The sequence below is a fragment of the Colletotrichum aenigma genome (genome assembly GCF_013390185.1).
Source record: "Colletotrichum aenigma strain Cg56 chromosome Unknown KSG_Cg56_contig05, whole genome shotgun sequence".
Lineage (NCBI taxonomy): Eukaryota > Fungi > Ascomycota > Sordariomycetes > Glomerellales > Glomerellaceae > Colletotrichum > Colletotrichum aenigma.
Genome location: NW_023500911.1, coordinates 3,644,049 through 3,658,349, shown reverse-complemented (window position 1 = coordinate 3,658,349; position 14,301 = coordinate 3,644,049). Strand labels below are relative to the sequence as shown.

At 52.9% G+C, this 14,301-nt stretch overlaps 5 protein-coding genes across 5 annotated transcripts; 3 read left to right on the top strand and 2 right to left on the bottom strand.

Annotated features, from left to right (window-relative positions):
* Positions 1 to 1,791: 1,791 nt before the first annotated feature.
* On the top strand, positions 1,792 to 3,479 carry tdiE-16 (putative methyltransferase tdiE; the record flags this gene model as incomplete). The annotated part of the gene is made up of 11 exons (XM_037323885.1): positions 1,792 to 1,818; positions 1,987 to 2,040; positions 2,099 to 2,201; positions 2,259 to 2,281; positions 2,337 to 2,355; positions 2,408 to 2,530; positions 2,580 to 2,602; positions 2,653 to 2,690; positions 2,736 to 2,873; positions 2,926 to 3,345; positions 3,473 to 3,479. The coding sequence occupies 11 exons, from the start codon at positions 1,792 to 1,794 to the stop codon at positions 3,477 to 3,479; spliced, it is 975 nt and encodes a 324-aa protein (XP_037178401.1).
* A 329-nt stretch (positions 3,480 to 3,808) lies between these two features.
* On the top strand, positions 3,809 to 5,059 carry CGCA056_v008637 (uncharacterized protein; the record flags this gene model as incomplete). The annotated part of the gene is made up of 1 exon (XM_037323884.1): positions 3,809 to 5,059. One exon carries the CDS (start codon positions 3,809 to 3,811, stop codon positions 5,057 to 5,059), a length of 1,251 nt encoding a protein of 416 aa, XP_037178400.1.
* A 624-nt stretch (positions 5,060 to 5,683) lies between these two features.
* Positions 5,684 to 7,539, top strand: CGCA056_v008636 (Pantothenate transporter liz1; the record flags this gene model as incomplete). Its single annotated transcript, XM_037323883.1, has 6 exons — positions 5,684 to 5,968; positions 6,033 to 6,244; positions 6,302 to 6,513; positions 6,569 to 6,745; positions 6,802 to 7,190; positions 7,246 to 7,539. The coding sequence occupies 6 exons, from the start codon at positions 5,684 to 5,686 to the stop codon at positions 7,537 to 7,539; spliced, it is 1,569 nt and encodes a 522-aa protein (XP_037178399.1).
* Positions 7,540 to 7,713: 174 nt separating this feature from the next.
* ams1-1 (Alpha-mannosidase) lies at positions 7,714 to 11,325 on the bottom strand (the record flags this gene model as incomplete). Its single annotated transcript, XM_037323882.1, has 7 exons — positions 7,714 to 8,323; positions 8,382 to 9,118; positions 9,168 to 9,590; positions 9,650 to 9,788; positions 9,838 to 10,166; positions 10,219 to 11,104; positions 11,162 to 11,325. 7 exons carry the CDS (start codon positions 11,323 to 11,325, stop codon positions 7,714 to 7,716), a joined length of 3,288 nt encoding a protein of 1,095 aa, XP_037178398.1.
* Positions 11,326 to 12,234: 909 nt separating this feature from the next.
* CGCA056_v008634 (putative transporter) lies at positions 12,235 to 14,082 on the bottom strand (the record flags this gene model as incomplete). The annotated part of the gene is made up of 7 exons (XM_037323881.1): positions 12,235 to 12,264; positions 12,321 to 12,878; positions 12,931 to 13,010; positions 13,061 to 13,359; positions 13,418 to 13,641; positions 13,693 to 13,746; positions 13,795 to 14,082. The coding sequence occupies 7 exons, from the start codon at positions 14,080 to 14,082 to the stop codon at positions 12,235 to 12,237; spliced, it is 1,533 nt and encodes a 510-aa protein (XP_037178397.1).
* Between the last annotated feature and the right edge of the window lie 219 nt (positions 14,083 to 14,301).

The following is a 14,301-nucleotide window of genomic DNA, read 5'->3' as shown; positions in this document are numbered from 1 at the left end:
TAATACTCACATCAAACGGCCCAAACGACCCGAAGCGAAGTCCGTTGCCCGGCTTCTGGTGACATCAGCTCCGCCCTCGTCCGGATCCGCCCTCGTCCGGCTCTGCAGGAGCCCGGCCTTCCGCGTTTCCATCGGCCGGCCCAGAGTATCTCGGACACCGGCTTCCGGCATAATCACGGAGCACCAGTCACCACGCATCTAAAGTTCTCCAGGCAAACAGCAACCGATAATTAGACGTGGGAGATTTTACAGCGACAAATTTATACAGGCCCCATCCGAGACCCACCGATTCAAGCAACATCCACTTCACAACGGGATCCCAGCTGAATGAGTCACGATTGGGGTCCAGCAACACATCTCAATTCAGAGATCTCAATCCTCGATAGTCTAGTGGTGAGGATATCGGCTTGTCATTGAACACAGTGCGCCGGGGACCGGGGTTCAATTCCCCGTCGAGGAGTTATTTTTGTGTCTTTATGCTGTTGTATCTTTGTTTTCATTTTGATTCTTGCTATCTAGGCAGGTGTTCCTGACTTTCCGGGTGGGTAGCAAGTATTGACGATAATATAGATAACAACGATGGGAATAGGGACGAGAGGGGTGTTAGGGGTGACAGAGACGACAAGGATAATAGAAACGATAGGGACGACACGGACGATAGGGACGATAGGGACGATAGGGACAACAAGGACGACAGGGACAACAGGGACAGCATCAACAGTAAGGACAGGAGAGATAATAGGGACAGTAAAGACCATAGAGACAAAAAGGATAATAGAGATAACAGAGATAAAAAATTATTAACAGATGAAAACTATTACACCTGTTACAACAGTTACCCGCCCAGATAGCAAGACTCTTCATTTTTGTTCTATCAACAGAGCGCTTAATTAAATGTGATATGGCATATTTACATTCACCTGGCTGCATTTGAATAGAAGTTTCAGTCACAGAATCTAATTGAACCTCAGACATCTATATCCTCCACTGCGCTGGGTGAACCCTCAGGCTTCTGAGAACGAAACAAACCAGCAGCGATCTAGTCGGCATGGGCATAATGATTTCAAGCGGTAATACTGCGCAGTGTCTACGTAGATGTGACTCGAAAAGACAATCCAGCTTGAGCAATTTAAGTTGAGACCTAAAGCTAAGAATTGCGGGTGACCGCGGAAGCTTACTGTCACATAATACTGAGAACATCAATAGAACATAAGAATAAGAGTATAAAATAGGCTCTATGATCTCTTGTTTTCGTCGTCGTTTTCCCCCAGAGACGCACCATAAATGTAGAACCGCTCATCAGGCCACGATGTGGATGATTACAGGGTCCAGGGTGGTGCGCAACACATGCTTCGAAAACCCCCCAATCACATCCGCCGCCAGCTTCTGTAACCGACGCTGACGGCAGCACTTCTTCATCCCATCCCAGCGACCAGGAAATCGCGCCCACGAAGGTGCCACAGGTGAGACCATGCATGCGGCACAGCACCAATCACATCCTCACGTTCGGCCGTCGCAGAACCAACGCGCACCATCAGATGTGGAGGTGAACGGAAGGGGGGCCCAGGAGAAGAGAGAGGAGGAGCCTGAGGGAGGTCTGGGCCAAGAAGCACGGTTTCGGAGGCACCCCTAAAATCCTCGTCCCCTTTCTCCCTCCCCCCTCCCCCCTCCATTTCACACGCTTTCGTTTTTGTGACCCGTGCTGCTGGTGCCGCCGATTCGCTTTCTCTCGGTCCATCTCCCCTTGCGGCCGGACGAACTTGCGATTTCCAAACCCAGGCCGCCGGTAACATGTCTGATTCGAGAAACGGGGACGACGTGAGTTGACCTGCCTTTGATTCCTTCGCCCTCTCTTCCGCCTTACTCATTCAGTCCAATGTGCCCCTCCTTTGCGCGCCGAAAGCCCGCCCGTCTTCCGCTCCGGTCGGCGGTCGGCGGGCGGCAGTGCGCTGGGTACACGACTTTGCTGACGGGCTGCACGTGCAGGATACCCACCGTGACGACGATGGCGACTTTGATCGCATCTCCATCGATGCCGAGGTGCATCTAGTCCTCTCATTCCCTCATCTGTTTGCAGGTTAGCTGAGACTCGTTCCAGTCCTTGGACGAGGCGCTGCCTCCGTCTTTAATCTCCGTGCGACCCAGCATCCGTGAATACTGCAAAGAGAACGGCCGCACGTATCACAAACTCAGCGAAGGGAGTGAGTACAACGCATGACATGGCCGAGACAGCTGACCAACCTCCATGACACCCGAAGAATACATCCTGCCCAACGATGTCGTATGTCTCCCTTCAACCTACAACCATTGGTGAATTGCCTCTAACCAGTCAATAGCTGGAGCAAGATCGATTATGTAATGCCACCCGTTGGAGACCATGAAGCTATTCCCACTCACTTTATCATAGACTTGCAGCACCAGCTGTGGCTATTAACGTGGGACGACAAACTCTGCATGAGCCCGATGCAGGACAATGCAAAGCGAGTCCTTGACATCGGCACTGGTACAGGCATCTGGGCTATGGAATATGGTAAGCATTCTGAGCGTAGCCATGCCTGGTCGCATCTAATGTGTCGCAGCGGACCTTCATCCCGAGACCATGGTTTGATGACTTCCGGGCCTTGTATCCGGTGAGATGCTAATGTGATCAAGGTCACCGGGGTTGATCTCAGTCCCATCCAACCTGACTAGTATGTCCCTCCAGCCCACTGACCCGCACGGGGCTGACTTGGCAGTGTGCCTCCGAACTGCATGTTTGAGATCGACGACGTAGACAAGGATTGGAGATGGACGATCCCCTTCGACTTCATCTTCGTGCGGCACATGAACTCATGCTTCAAAAGCTGGGAGAAGATGCTGGCGCAGGCATTCGAGTGGCTACACACCCGCCCCGAACACACCGCGAACCCAATCTAACTGTTGCAGGCACCTCGAGCCTGGCGGCTACATCGAGCTCCAGGACAACGCGTGGCCGATTCTGTGCCCAGACGACTCCATGCCCGAGACCAGTGCCATCGCCAGGTGGTCCTCGCTGCTAGTCGAAGGCTGCAACAAGATCGGAAGCTCAATCGATGTGCCGACACGTTTCAAGCAGCTGCTCGAGGAAGCAGGCTTCGAGGCCGTCGTCGAGCACAAGAGGATCTGGCCCGTCAGCCCGTGGCCTGCGAAGAAGAAGCTGCGAGAAGCAGGCTGGTGGGTTCAGGCGGGGAGCTTGGCAGGCCTCGAGGCGTCTACGCTGGCCGTCTTTACGCGTGTGCTGGGCTGGACGGAGCAAGATACGAAAGACTTTTGCGAGGAGGTGAGAGAGGAGTTGCTGAATCGATCGGTTCATGCGTATTGGGAAGTGTAAGTTGACAACCTTATGGGATGGAACGTTGTGTTTCAACAGTCAGGGCATCTACTCACTTGTTTTTGCAGATTTAGCGTTTGTGGGAGGAAACCGTACTATGCGTAAGGTAGGTTAACTGTGGAGGAATTAGTCAAAAGGCTGGGCCGCATATCACCCATCTCCTTGAACAGGACAAATGGGAGGCACCTCGTTTGCATGGGCGAAGGCGTTTGGGATTGGAGGATTAGGTCAAAGTCACAACATAAATCATGGAATGACAACGCCACACTAATTTCACCATCTGTTCTTCGTACTGTGATGTGTTTCATCTGGATACTAAGCCGCCAGGCAACAGCAACGCTATGGTGTGGCACAGTAACGCACCACGTGGCCACGCCGTCTTCGTAACAAAGGCACCTCGAATTGGAGAACTGCAATGCTTTCCACGGCACCGCCGCCCAATACATCAACTTTCAAATCATGAATCTGAAGAACTTGTGGCATGCGCTCCCACTCACATCCGGCTTCTTCGCATCAACATGTCCCTCAAAAATCCACGCCACGATCCCGAAATCAGACGGCCACTGGGTATCTGACCGGAGATCAATAAGCATACACCAGATTCATTCCATTCTCGAGACCTGCCCGGAAATCGCAACCCTTGACCTGCGATTCGCGCTTATCGGATGCATCGGTTTTCCGGAGCGATGGAGTTTGCCCTTCAACCCAGCAGGCGGCACGAAGTATGCATCAGCAATACGAGATCTCACTCTCGATGGCTACAACTTTGGCGACTCTGATTTGAACTACATCTCACTTTACGGATGGGATCACACGCTACAGTGGATCATGTCGGGGAACGCCTACAAGTTCCTAAAGTGGCGTCTGCTTCCGCGAGACCAGAGGGCAAAGACGAATTTGGAGTTGTGGCTCGCAGCCATGGACTTTTCTCAACTTCAGAGCCTGTCAATTAGGTGCGATTCATGTCGGGATAGCTCTACCGACTTGATCGCGAAGCTCCTCGCTCCCAAATTACCAAGCTTACGATCCTTGTCTGTCGAAGGAGCGGATATGCTCGACTTCATCCTGGCCTTACCGGCTGGCACACTCAACCAGTTCACCTGGATCGAGGCTCAATATTCTGAAGAAACGTTGAGGCTGATCCTCGAGCACCACGGAAGCAGTCTCACCGGGCTGGAGTGGAGGAGCGCAGAAACTCTCTATCGCCCTCGTCCTCTCTTACCAATGCCAATCCTGCAAGACATCAGACATCTCGCACCGCGGCTGAAAGCCCTCACCATAGACTTGAACCGCCACAACAACACAAGTTGGCCATTAGACGACATGGCGACTCTTATGAGGAGCGTTCCAGACACTCTTTCAAACTTGACAATCTACTTGGAGATGGCGAGCGAATATCGGCGGCAGAAGAACGACGACTACTGGGACGGCCGGGGACAGACCATCGAGGAGTTTGCACAGCCTTTGCTCAACACTTCGACCGCGCGAGAGCTGGCGTATTTCTTGCGAGACCGCGGCGGGCATTCTCTCCAGCAGGTGGAATTCTTTGCGGGGGATTGGAAGCGGGACTGGGGCGAGCCGCTTCAGTTCACGGACTGGCTTCATCAACGACGAGCATGGATTCACTGCGAGATGGGAAAGGGAGGGGGAGAGGTTTTGTGTCGTGGAAATGACACTGTTGTGCCTAGTGTTGATAAAAATCATGTATAAAGAGTAACAAAATGTGCGTAAGGTATCTTTTGGATGGAATTGGACTTAGTGGAAACGAAAATGTAACGATCAGCAAATTATATTCATTTCATGAGCCTAAGAAGAAAAGTTTCGGAGAGACATAGAGTTATCAACAGCTTCCTGCTCTTACAGGAAGAAATAAACCCACGAAGGACGTAGTTGCGTACTCATTGAATTCATCGGTAGGGACCCCTCTTAGAAGCACTAAACTCATGAGCAATTCCTCAATCACTGATAAGAACAGAGAACACCGAGTCTCGCAGACAAACAAACGACTGGCCAGATTTTCTTTATCAACGCCAACAAAGGGCCTTATGTCGTGCTACCTACCGAAAGTGGCCAAACCCCGCGCCGCCATAAGCTCGCGCAATTCGGTAAGTGGCACGATTCCAGTTGCTTAGGTGAGCTGTCGCAACGACTCCGCAGCGTGTTTTAGTGCTTAGCCGACCTAAATCCCGCTTCCCGCCCGCCCGCCGCGGTACTGCACTCATTGATCATCTCTGAGTCGATGGCGAAATCTGCAACCCTTCAAGACGACATCGCGCGCCTGTGAAACCTTGCACTGCAGGCAAGGGTGGTGCGCAAGCGCAGTACAAAACCAGAATGGCAGATATCACAGTCTCAGAGGCGTCGCCTCTGCTTCCCGCCGCCTCCTCATCCTCATCATCGCTGCCACCACGACGTCCGGTAGCAGCCTCCGATATGGCGTCCAGAATTAAGACGGCCCTCTGGGGCCCGCCGTCGGTCGAGCGGTCGCTGCTCATCAAGCTCGACTTCACCGTGCTCATCTACTTCTCCGTGGTGTGGTTCCTGTTCGGCATCAATCGCGCCAGCTACAGCACCGCCTACATCAGCGGCATGAAGGAAGATCTGAACTTCCAAGGGAAAGTGAGTTGTCTTCCATGAAACACCAAACACCGGTTGGTCCGGTTCCATCCTGACTCTGTCTCAGGACTTCAACTACATGCACACAATCTATCTCGTCACCTACGCCGTGTTCCAGATCCCCTCAACCTCAATCTTGACCATCGTCAAACCGCGATACGTATTCGTCGCCGCCAACACCGTTTGGAGCGTGCTCACGCTGGTCACTTTCCGAGCGACTCACGTCTATCAAGTCTTCATTCTCAATGGGTTTGAAGGCGCCTTTTCTGCCATTGCATAGTAAGTCCGCCTTTGAAGCTTGTGAAATGAGACTCGACATAGACTCACGCGACTTAGCGTGGGTGCGCATTTCATCTACGGATCATGGTATAAGCAATCTGAACTTGCTACCCGCGCAGCCGTCTTCTGCGCTTTTGGCAACCTCGGCAACATGGCGGGAGGTTGGATCCAGGCCGGTCTCCTGGCTTCTCTCTCCAACGGCCCGATCGCTCCATGGCGGCTCATTTTTGTGGTGGTTTCATGTGTTACAATCCCCTTCGCCGTATTTGGTGAGTGACCCCTCCTCCATAGCGACAGACAAACGGAAGACTGACATGAGGGCAGGCTGGTTCGCGATTCCCGATCTGCCAGAGCACCGCTCCGCCAGGTTTCTATCTCCCGAAGAGAGGGAACTCGCAGTCACCCGCCTCGGCAGAACAAAGGCCAAAGAGTGGGATCTGAGCATCTTTCGGCGTGTTCTTCTCAGCTGGCAATTCTGGTTGCTCCCGACTGTGTTCATGCGTACGCCTCCTCTAAACATGGCCATCCTCTTAGTTGTTGCTAATGAACGAGGACAGTCTATTCTCTCAGCGTCCAAGCGATACAAAACAATGTGATGCCCCTCTGGATGGCTTCTCGCGGCTACAGCGTCATCCAACAGAACAACTACCCCACAGCAATCTACGCAACAGGCATTGTCGCAACATTCATCTACTGCGCAGTATCCGACAAGCTCCGCTCCCGCTGGCAGGCGTCCCTGTGCATAGGCTTCACTTTCATCGTCAGCAGCGCCATTTTGATCTCAGACCCGCCAGACGCGGGCTACTTTTTCGCCTTCTACCTGATGGGCACGACGTACGCGCCGCAAGCGCTCTGGTACTCATGGATGGCCGATCTCACGGCCCACGATCTGCAACTCCGAGCAATCACGACAGGCTTCATGAACTCATTCGATTTTGCATTTGTGGTACGTTCGCCTCAAGATAAAGTGATGTTTTTTCCCATTCACTGACTGGGTTTAGACGTGGTGGCCTCTTATCTTTTATCCCGTGACCGACGCGCCAAACTACCAAAAGGGGTACATTGCCAGCTTGGTTACGGGGGCGCTGACGGTGCCAGTGATCTTGTTGATTGCTTTTCTCGAGAGGAGAGGAAGACGAAACGGAACTATTGCTGACAGTATCAACGAAGGTTCCTATTCAGACGAATACACTGACACCATTGAACACACCAACGCCAACGAGTGCACCAACATCGACGAAGATGCAAACACGGCCAAGGGCGCCGAGATAGCGACAGATGTGTCGCGTAGGTAATTAGATTGCTTTACATAGAACACCTGCGAGGGCAGCATAATTCATCACTGAGGTTGGCACACTTTTTGACGGGAGCATTCCTCACTGTCGCTGCGAACTTCACAGTCATTCGAGCTACTTGTCTCTAAAAGGATTCACAAGCTCATTCCCGCTCTTCGAATTCTCTCCACCCTCCTATCTGGCCAGAACCAACCTGAATGTCTGCAACTGGAAGGGACCAAGGTCAACCTCAAACTTGCCATCAACCAAGGGAACATCTGCTTCGTCGTCCTCCAGAAGATTCGTCTTGTGCACACTCTGCAAGTTCCACCTCGTCTGCACCGTCGCCCGTCCGCGCCCACCAAGGCTCTCATAGATTCGAACAATGACGCTTTTACCCGACCGCACCGGTAATTCGCCGTTGCTGACGTCTTCATCATCTTCTCCACGCTTGATAGTGTCGAGGACAAGGTTCTTGTCGCCATCCAAGACGATTGGAAACTCCCTCAACGGCGAGTTCGTGGACATCCACATCGGCTTCAAGGGATTATTGAAGTTGAACGCGGCTCTGACCGTTTCCGGTCCAAGAGGGCCTTGGTGAGGCAGGATGGCCCATCGAATGGTGTGCTTGCCCATATCGGCCTGGTCATCGGGAGCCTTGGCGGAGCGTAGGAGCGAAAGCCTCATGGTGTTGCCGACTGTGGCAAAGCCGTACTTGCTGTCGTTGAGAATCGAGACGCCGTAGCCGTATTCCGAGAGATCGGCATACTTATGGCTGCATACCTCAAACTTGGCCATGTCCCAGCTGAGTCCCAGAGTGTCAGCGAACCGCAAAGAAAGGGTTCACGGTGACTGATACTTACGAGGTGTTGTAGTGAGTTGGCCGCCGGATGACACCGTACTGGGTGTCATACGATGCCTCATGGTGCCGAACATCCACCGGGAACTCGACCTTCAGGAACTTCATCGTCTCATGCCAGTCAACTTCCGCAGTGCACTCCACATACGAAGGACTGCATTTCTCATCAAAGGCAGCGCCGAGGTTGATGGTGGTCTTGATAGAGCTGACGTCGCTGATCTTCGTCTCCGTGACAACGCTGACCCTTAGAGGGCCGTCTTCAAGAACCGATGTGGTGGAGCCATGCAACTCTTCCCGAGTTTCGAGATGGAAAACCTCCACGTCCCAGGCTTGCCAGTAGATGGGTTTGTCATCGAAAATGACGAACTGGTTCGCCTTTCCTGCAAGGACCTGTCGCTTGGTGCTGTAATCGTACAAGGAAGTTATGCACCCTCGCTCGACGGTCACCGAGAAGCGGGAGTTCTGCATTTTGAAGACGCCTTCAGAAATTTCCTCCACGGTCACTAACTTCTTGGCTGTGGCCGTTGGGGTATCTTGAATAGAGAGGAAGGTGCCATTACCTTCGGCGATGACAGCCGACCCGTTGCTAGCGAAAAAGACCTCTTTGCGGGGCCACGCCAAGGTGTTGAGAGCGGGTTGCTCGTCATCAGCAAACCTTGGCTCGGGTCCCTCAAATACACTCAGAGTGCTGTATATATCTTGGAGAAGGGTATCGCGAATTGATAAAACGTTTGAGTAGATCTTGACGCGTGTCAGTTCAATTTCGTATGTCTGGGGCTGTAGGGCATACCTTGTCCGAGTCGTCATAGCACATCCCAATCGCAGTTCCAGGAAGACAGTCGTGGAATTGGCAGAGTAGAACGCCTTCCCACATCTCATCGAGTTCCTTCTTAGGATACTTGTACGAGGGATCATGGATGGAGGCAATCGTGGCAAGTAGCTCGAGATCTCTCAGGAGAAACTCAGCCCGTCTGTTATTGTTCTTCGTAGCGGCTTGAGTCGTGTAAGTGCCACGATGAAGCTCGAAGTACAGCTCCCCATGCCAGGTTGGAAGCATGTGGGCCTTTTCTTCCAGCTTGTCGAAGAAGTCGTCAGGGGTGCCGCCAAGATGAACTCGAGGGAGAAGCCCGGTGGTGTCCGCGAGACCTCTCAGTCTCCGAAGCCTCTCAATCTGCTGCCAGGTAGGGCCGCCACCGCCATCACCTTTCCCAAACTGGAAGAATGTCAATCGGCGATCAACGAATGATGCTTTAGAGTCGATAGGGTACTAACTGCAAGGAGAGAGGTATGATCTTGATCTAGCGTCCTGTGCTGTGTCATGCTCTTCTTGATGTTGTCGAATGTTGCGTCGGCACAATAAGTCTTTGCGGGCGGCATGTGGCAAATGACTTGACTTCCATCAAGAGCAACCCTGCATTACTTAGATTAGCTGGACTACCTAAATGTAGAGCGCCTCTTACCAATTGAAGGAAGTGTGAGGAAACTCATTCATGTTGTTGAAGCAAATCTTCTGCGTCAGGAACCTGTTCATCCCTGCTTGCCGACAGAGTTGAGGGATCTGACTCGACTGGCCGAATGTGTCGGGTAGCCAGCAAATAGTTGACCGGAACCCGAAGTTGCTCTCGAAGAACCTTTGACCGTAGAGAAACTGCCGAACAAGCGATTCGCCGCTCGGCATGTTCGTGTCATGTTCAATCCAGCAACCTCCAATGGGCAGAAACTGGCCCTCCTTGACTTTGGCTTTCACTCGTTCCCAGGCGTACGGGTAGCCCTCCTTGAGCCATTTGAACTACAAACGACATCAGCAGCGACTCCCGAAGGTTAAAGGACCAGTGACTCACTTGCTGGGCTTGGGAGCAAACAAACTTCAGTTCAGGGTACCGATCCATCAAATCGCACTGATTCGACCATGACCGAACAACTTTGCGCTTCGTCTCCTCCCACGGCCACAGCCAGCAGGTATCAATATGACAATGTCCAACAGCGAAGACATCAGGTACCTTTTCGCTGCGCACAGAAAACACCTTGTCCGAGTTGGTGTCAGGACCGAGGTACTCTTCAGCAATCTTCCGACTCTTCAAAATCGACTCTCGGTCACCTGCTCTGAAAGTGTTGATAATCCTCGTCGCAATGTTCAAAGCTTCACGCTGCTCCCATGAGTCTTCGGGAAACTCCTGCGCAGCCTGGTGAATCACCTCGATATCCGTGCGCAGCTTCCGCGCCTGCACATCAACGGCGACGATTTCCGCCTTGGAGAGGACAAAGTACTTGTTCGCGTCGGGCGGCTGGATCGCGTCGCCGTTGGCGTTGTTCTTGAAGATGGGATCGCCGGCCGCGTTTCCAAACATGCCGTTGCACGCCATCTCGATAAATACGGTGTACATCTCGCCGTCTTTGAACGCCTCCGGGATGATCCACTCGATGCGTTCGCCACGGCCAGTCAGCCCCTGGAGGGGCTCACCCTGCGCCGTCCAGACGGTGGCCTCGTTGCTGCAGTCCCAGTGCAGCTCGAGGTGCTCCATCTGGCGCATCTCTTCGGGGATCGTAATCTCAACACGGAACCAGTGGGTCGACCATGAAGGGCCGAAAGATTCCCCAGTCTGGGTCTTGCGGAACTCGTTCGTCTGAGCTGTGGCTTCTGAGAATGACGGTCGGCTTGTGCCAGGGCTGTCCCAAACCGAGAGTTGGAGGTTTGGCGGCTCAGAGCACACTGCCAGATGCAGCATTCTACGGAAATCTTGTTAGTTGGATCGGCTAGAATCGAGATCGCCAATGGGGTCGTACGAAAGCAGATTGACCTTCTCCCATTGTCCCGGAGAGTAAAAGTTGGCCGTTCGGTCTCTGTAAAGCTTATTCACTCTCTTGCCTACTGGAGCTGGTGCCCGCAAAGGGTATGATCCTGTTGAGAGGGCAGGCTGGTGGCCACAGGAAGTCCCTTGTCCGCACATAGTGAGTGGCCGCAGAGCAGAGTATCCCTGAGTTTCGAATAGCGACTCTTCCTGGCAAGATTGCAGGCACAAAACTTGAGAACGTATACTATCGACGTCTAAAAGTTCACGATATCTGTGCCTTTAGTCGGAGTGAGCCCCTCCATCGGCCTCCTCTCCGCACCAACAACCGATATCCGGCCGGCAATCACCGGGTGTCAACCCCGACTGGCTGGGGAGTTCGGTGCCGACGCACCCCCACGCAATCCATCGTGTCGAGCCCAGGGCATCTTTTGCTCGTACTAGCCAGGATGTGCTTACTGGGATACCAAACTTGGAGGCTGGTGGCCAGCTGAACACTGTGAGCAAACATGCAATACGCGTCATCCTCCAGAAACGATTAGTCCAGCATGGTTCCTCCACAGTCGCTAATGGCTTGGGTGCGAGACCCTCGCATATGCCCCTCTCGTAACATGAACAAGGCGGTTGAACCACAAATTTCGCCTGTTAGGGGAGTGGATTTCGTGGGGTCTGGGGTACTAGAAGCGCCGTCCGGGGCTGGTGAGGGGAAACCTGGGTCTGGCAAATTGCAACGTTGCGCCCAATGGCTTCGAGGTCCACCCTGAAGGTCGTTCTTTTGTCGTTATTATCATGTGATGGTCTTTAGCGACGTTCGGGTCATGGTTAGAGCCTGGAGGCGTAGCAATGCACGAGAATTGTCTGCTCATTGTGGCTCGATTCGAGATCCTCGGTCATGCATGTACGCAGAATGCTCATTGGGTATCAATATCTCATATCCACTCCACGCTGCAATGTTTACATATCCCATCGGGCTCATACGCAATGTTCACTAGTGACCTGGCATCCTCCCAGGCGCGCTCTTTGCAGACAAGCGTTGCGTTCATCCAGCGGGGCTGGCAAAGACTCTCTCTAGTAGTTGTATCTGAAGTTGACGTTTTCCTGGGCTGAGTTAGCATTATATTACCACGAGGAGAAAAACATAGATGGCATCGTACCTTGTCGGTGATGTCCTCGAAAGCATGCGCATGGGCAACATCCGCAACAGCTTCTCCTCGCGCGATCTTGGCATCGCGCGACTTATTCTGCCATACGTAGTACGTGCGCAGAGCAAACAGCGTAACTTCTAGCAGAGAAAAGCAGCCAATGATGATCGCCAGAGCCAGAAAGTAGCGAGGCGCATCTTGTGAGCGGAAGACTTGAGGCCCAATGGAGTTGCCAGCAGCCCAGAAAACGAAGTTACTGCAAATGACGACGCCCTTCTTGGTTTGGCCGGCGACGTTACGTGTAACGAGCGAAAGAGCGAGGCCGCTGCAGGCCCAGAAGGAGATCATGATGTAGTAGGCGAACAACAGGCCGACCTTCTTGCTGGGTTCGAACGGGACCGTGAGGAGGACGACGGTGCCAGCGATGGTGGGGGCAACGGCGGCCATCATGGCGAGGATTGTCTGCTTGTAGCGTCGGTCAATCCAAGCGGCCGTTACCATCGTGATGATCTGCAGGATGCCCGTTACGCTCTGGAGAAGCTGAGTCTGCCAGGTCGTGTAGCCGAAGCTCTGATGAACGATTAGAGACCACAGCAAGAGGTGTCGGTTGGATGCGGTTTACCTTGATAATGATGTTCGCAAACGCACCCAATCCGCCAGAGGGAAGAGTGGTGAGAAGCTGAATCAGAGCAAACCCATAGACTATAAGACGTGTCAGTTGATGGCAGGCGAGACGTCGCATGCTGACTGACCTTGGGGATCCTTGAAAGCCTCCCAGACCTGCTCCTTGCGGTATTTGCGGTTCTGAAGACCGGTCCGATTAGAACGAACCCGCTCTACCATGAGCTTCTTGTCCTCCTCACTGAAGCAGTGCGCCTTCATGGGCGAGTCGGGCATCCACCACAGGACGAAGAGGCCCCAGAAAACAGTGATGATGCCGTAACTCATGAAGAGCGCTTGCCACGACTTGATCGGCGAGGAGTGTGAGATGAAGGAGAAGGCGAAAGCCAAAAGCCCGCCAATGATTTGTTGAAGACCGTTCATCATGTACCTGTTCTTGTATGAGTGTACTGGACAACTCGATATAGCGCATTCGTACATGTACGTACCAAAGAATTGCGGTGGTCGCCTGCTCTTCACGCTTATACCACATGGACGTCAACAGCACGAAACTGGGTTGACAGACGGCCTCAAACGCGCCCAAAAAGCCGCGGACAATTACAAGACTGACGAAATTGTGACAGGCTGCGTGCAAACTGAGAGTTACTCCCCACATGATGATGTTGAAAGCAAGCCACTTTGCGATCGGAATCTTTTGAATGATGTAGTTTTCCTGGCCATTATCAGCTCCAAGGTCACAAATGATTTTCATTTTCATCCATACCGGGTATTCTACACAGAGGATGACGATGTAGATGATCGTCGTCAACCAGGCGTACTGAGATCCATTAGCAGAGACCTAACCTCAAACAGGTCAGTGACATACCTCTTGCCCCTTCAAGTTTGTGTCGTCGATGATGCCCATGATGGACGCGAATGACATCGTCCCCTTATCCAAAGACTGCATGAAGTACGTGAAAATCATCACAGCCAAGACCCTCTTGTCAATCATTCCCTTCAATCTCTTGTTGGTCGCTTCGTCGATGTCGACGATGCCCTCGCTGGCATATTGGGCAACTTCTCGGTCGACCAAGGCGTAGTTGGTCTGCTGCTTCGTTTCGCCTGCGTCTTCCACCACCTCAGGCGCCTCGTTGACATCGTCCTTATTGCCCATCGTGGACCGGACCGTGTAGAAATATTGCTCGAAAGATGGGTGAGGTGTAGTCTGCCCTTACAACTAGGAAGAGGGACCAAGCATCATCAAGAGGTCGGAAGAAGATTTGAGGCGCACCCCAAGCTTTTAAGTAAGCCAGCACAAACCTTGGCCCAGATCAACAGAGACATACGTCCCGAAAGCTTGGGAGCACCGGGGTGCCTTCCAGCACAGCAACCA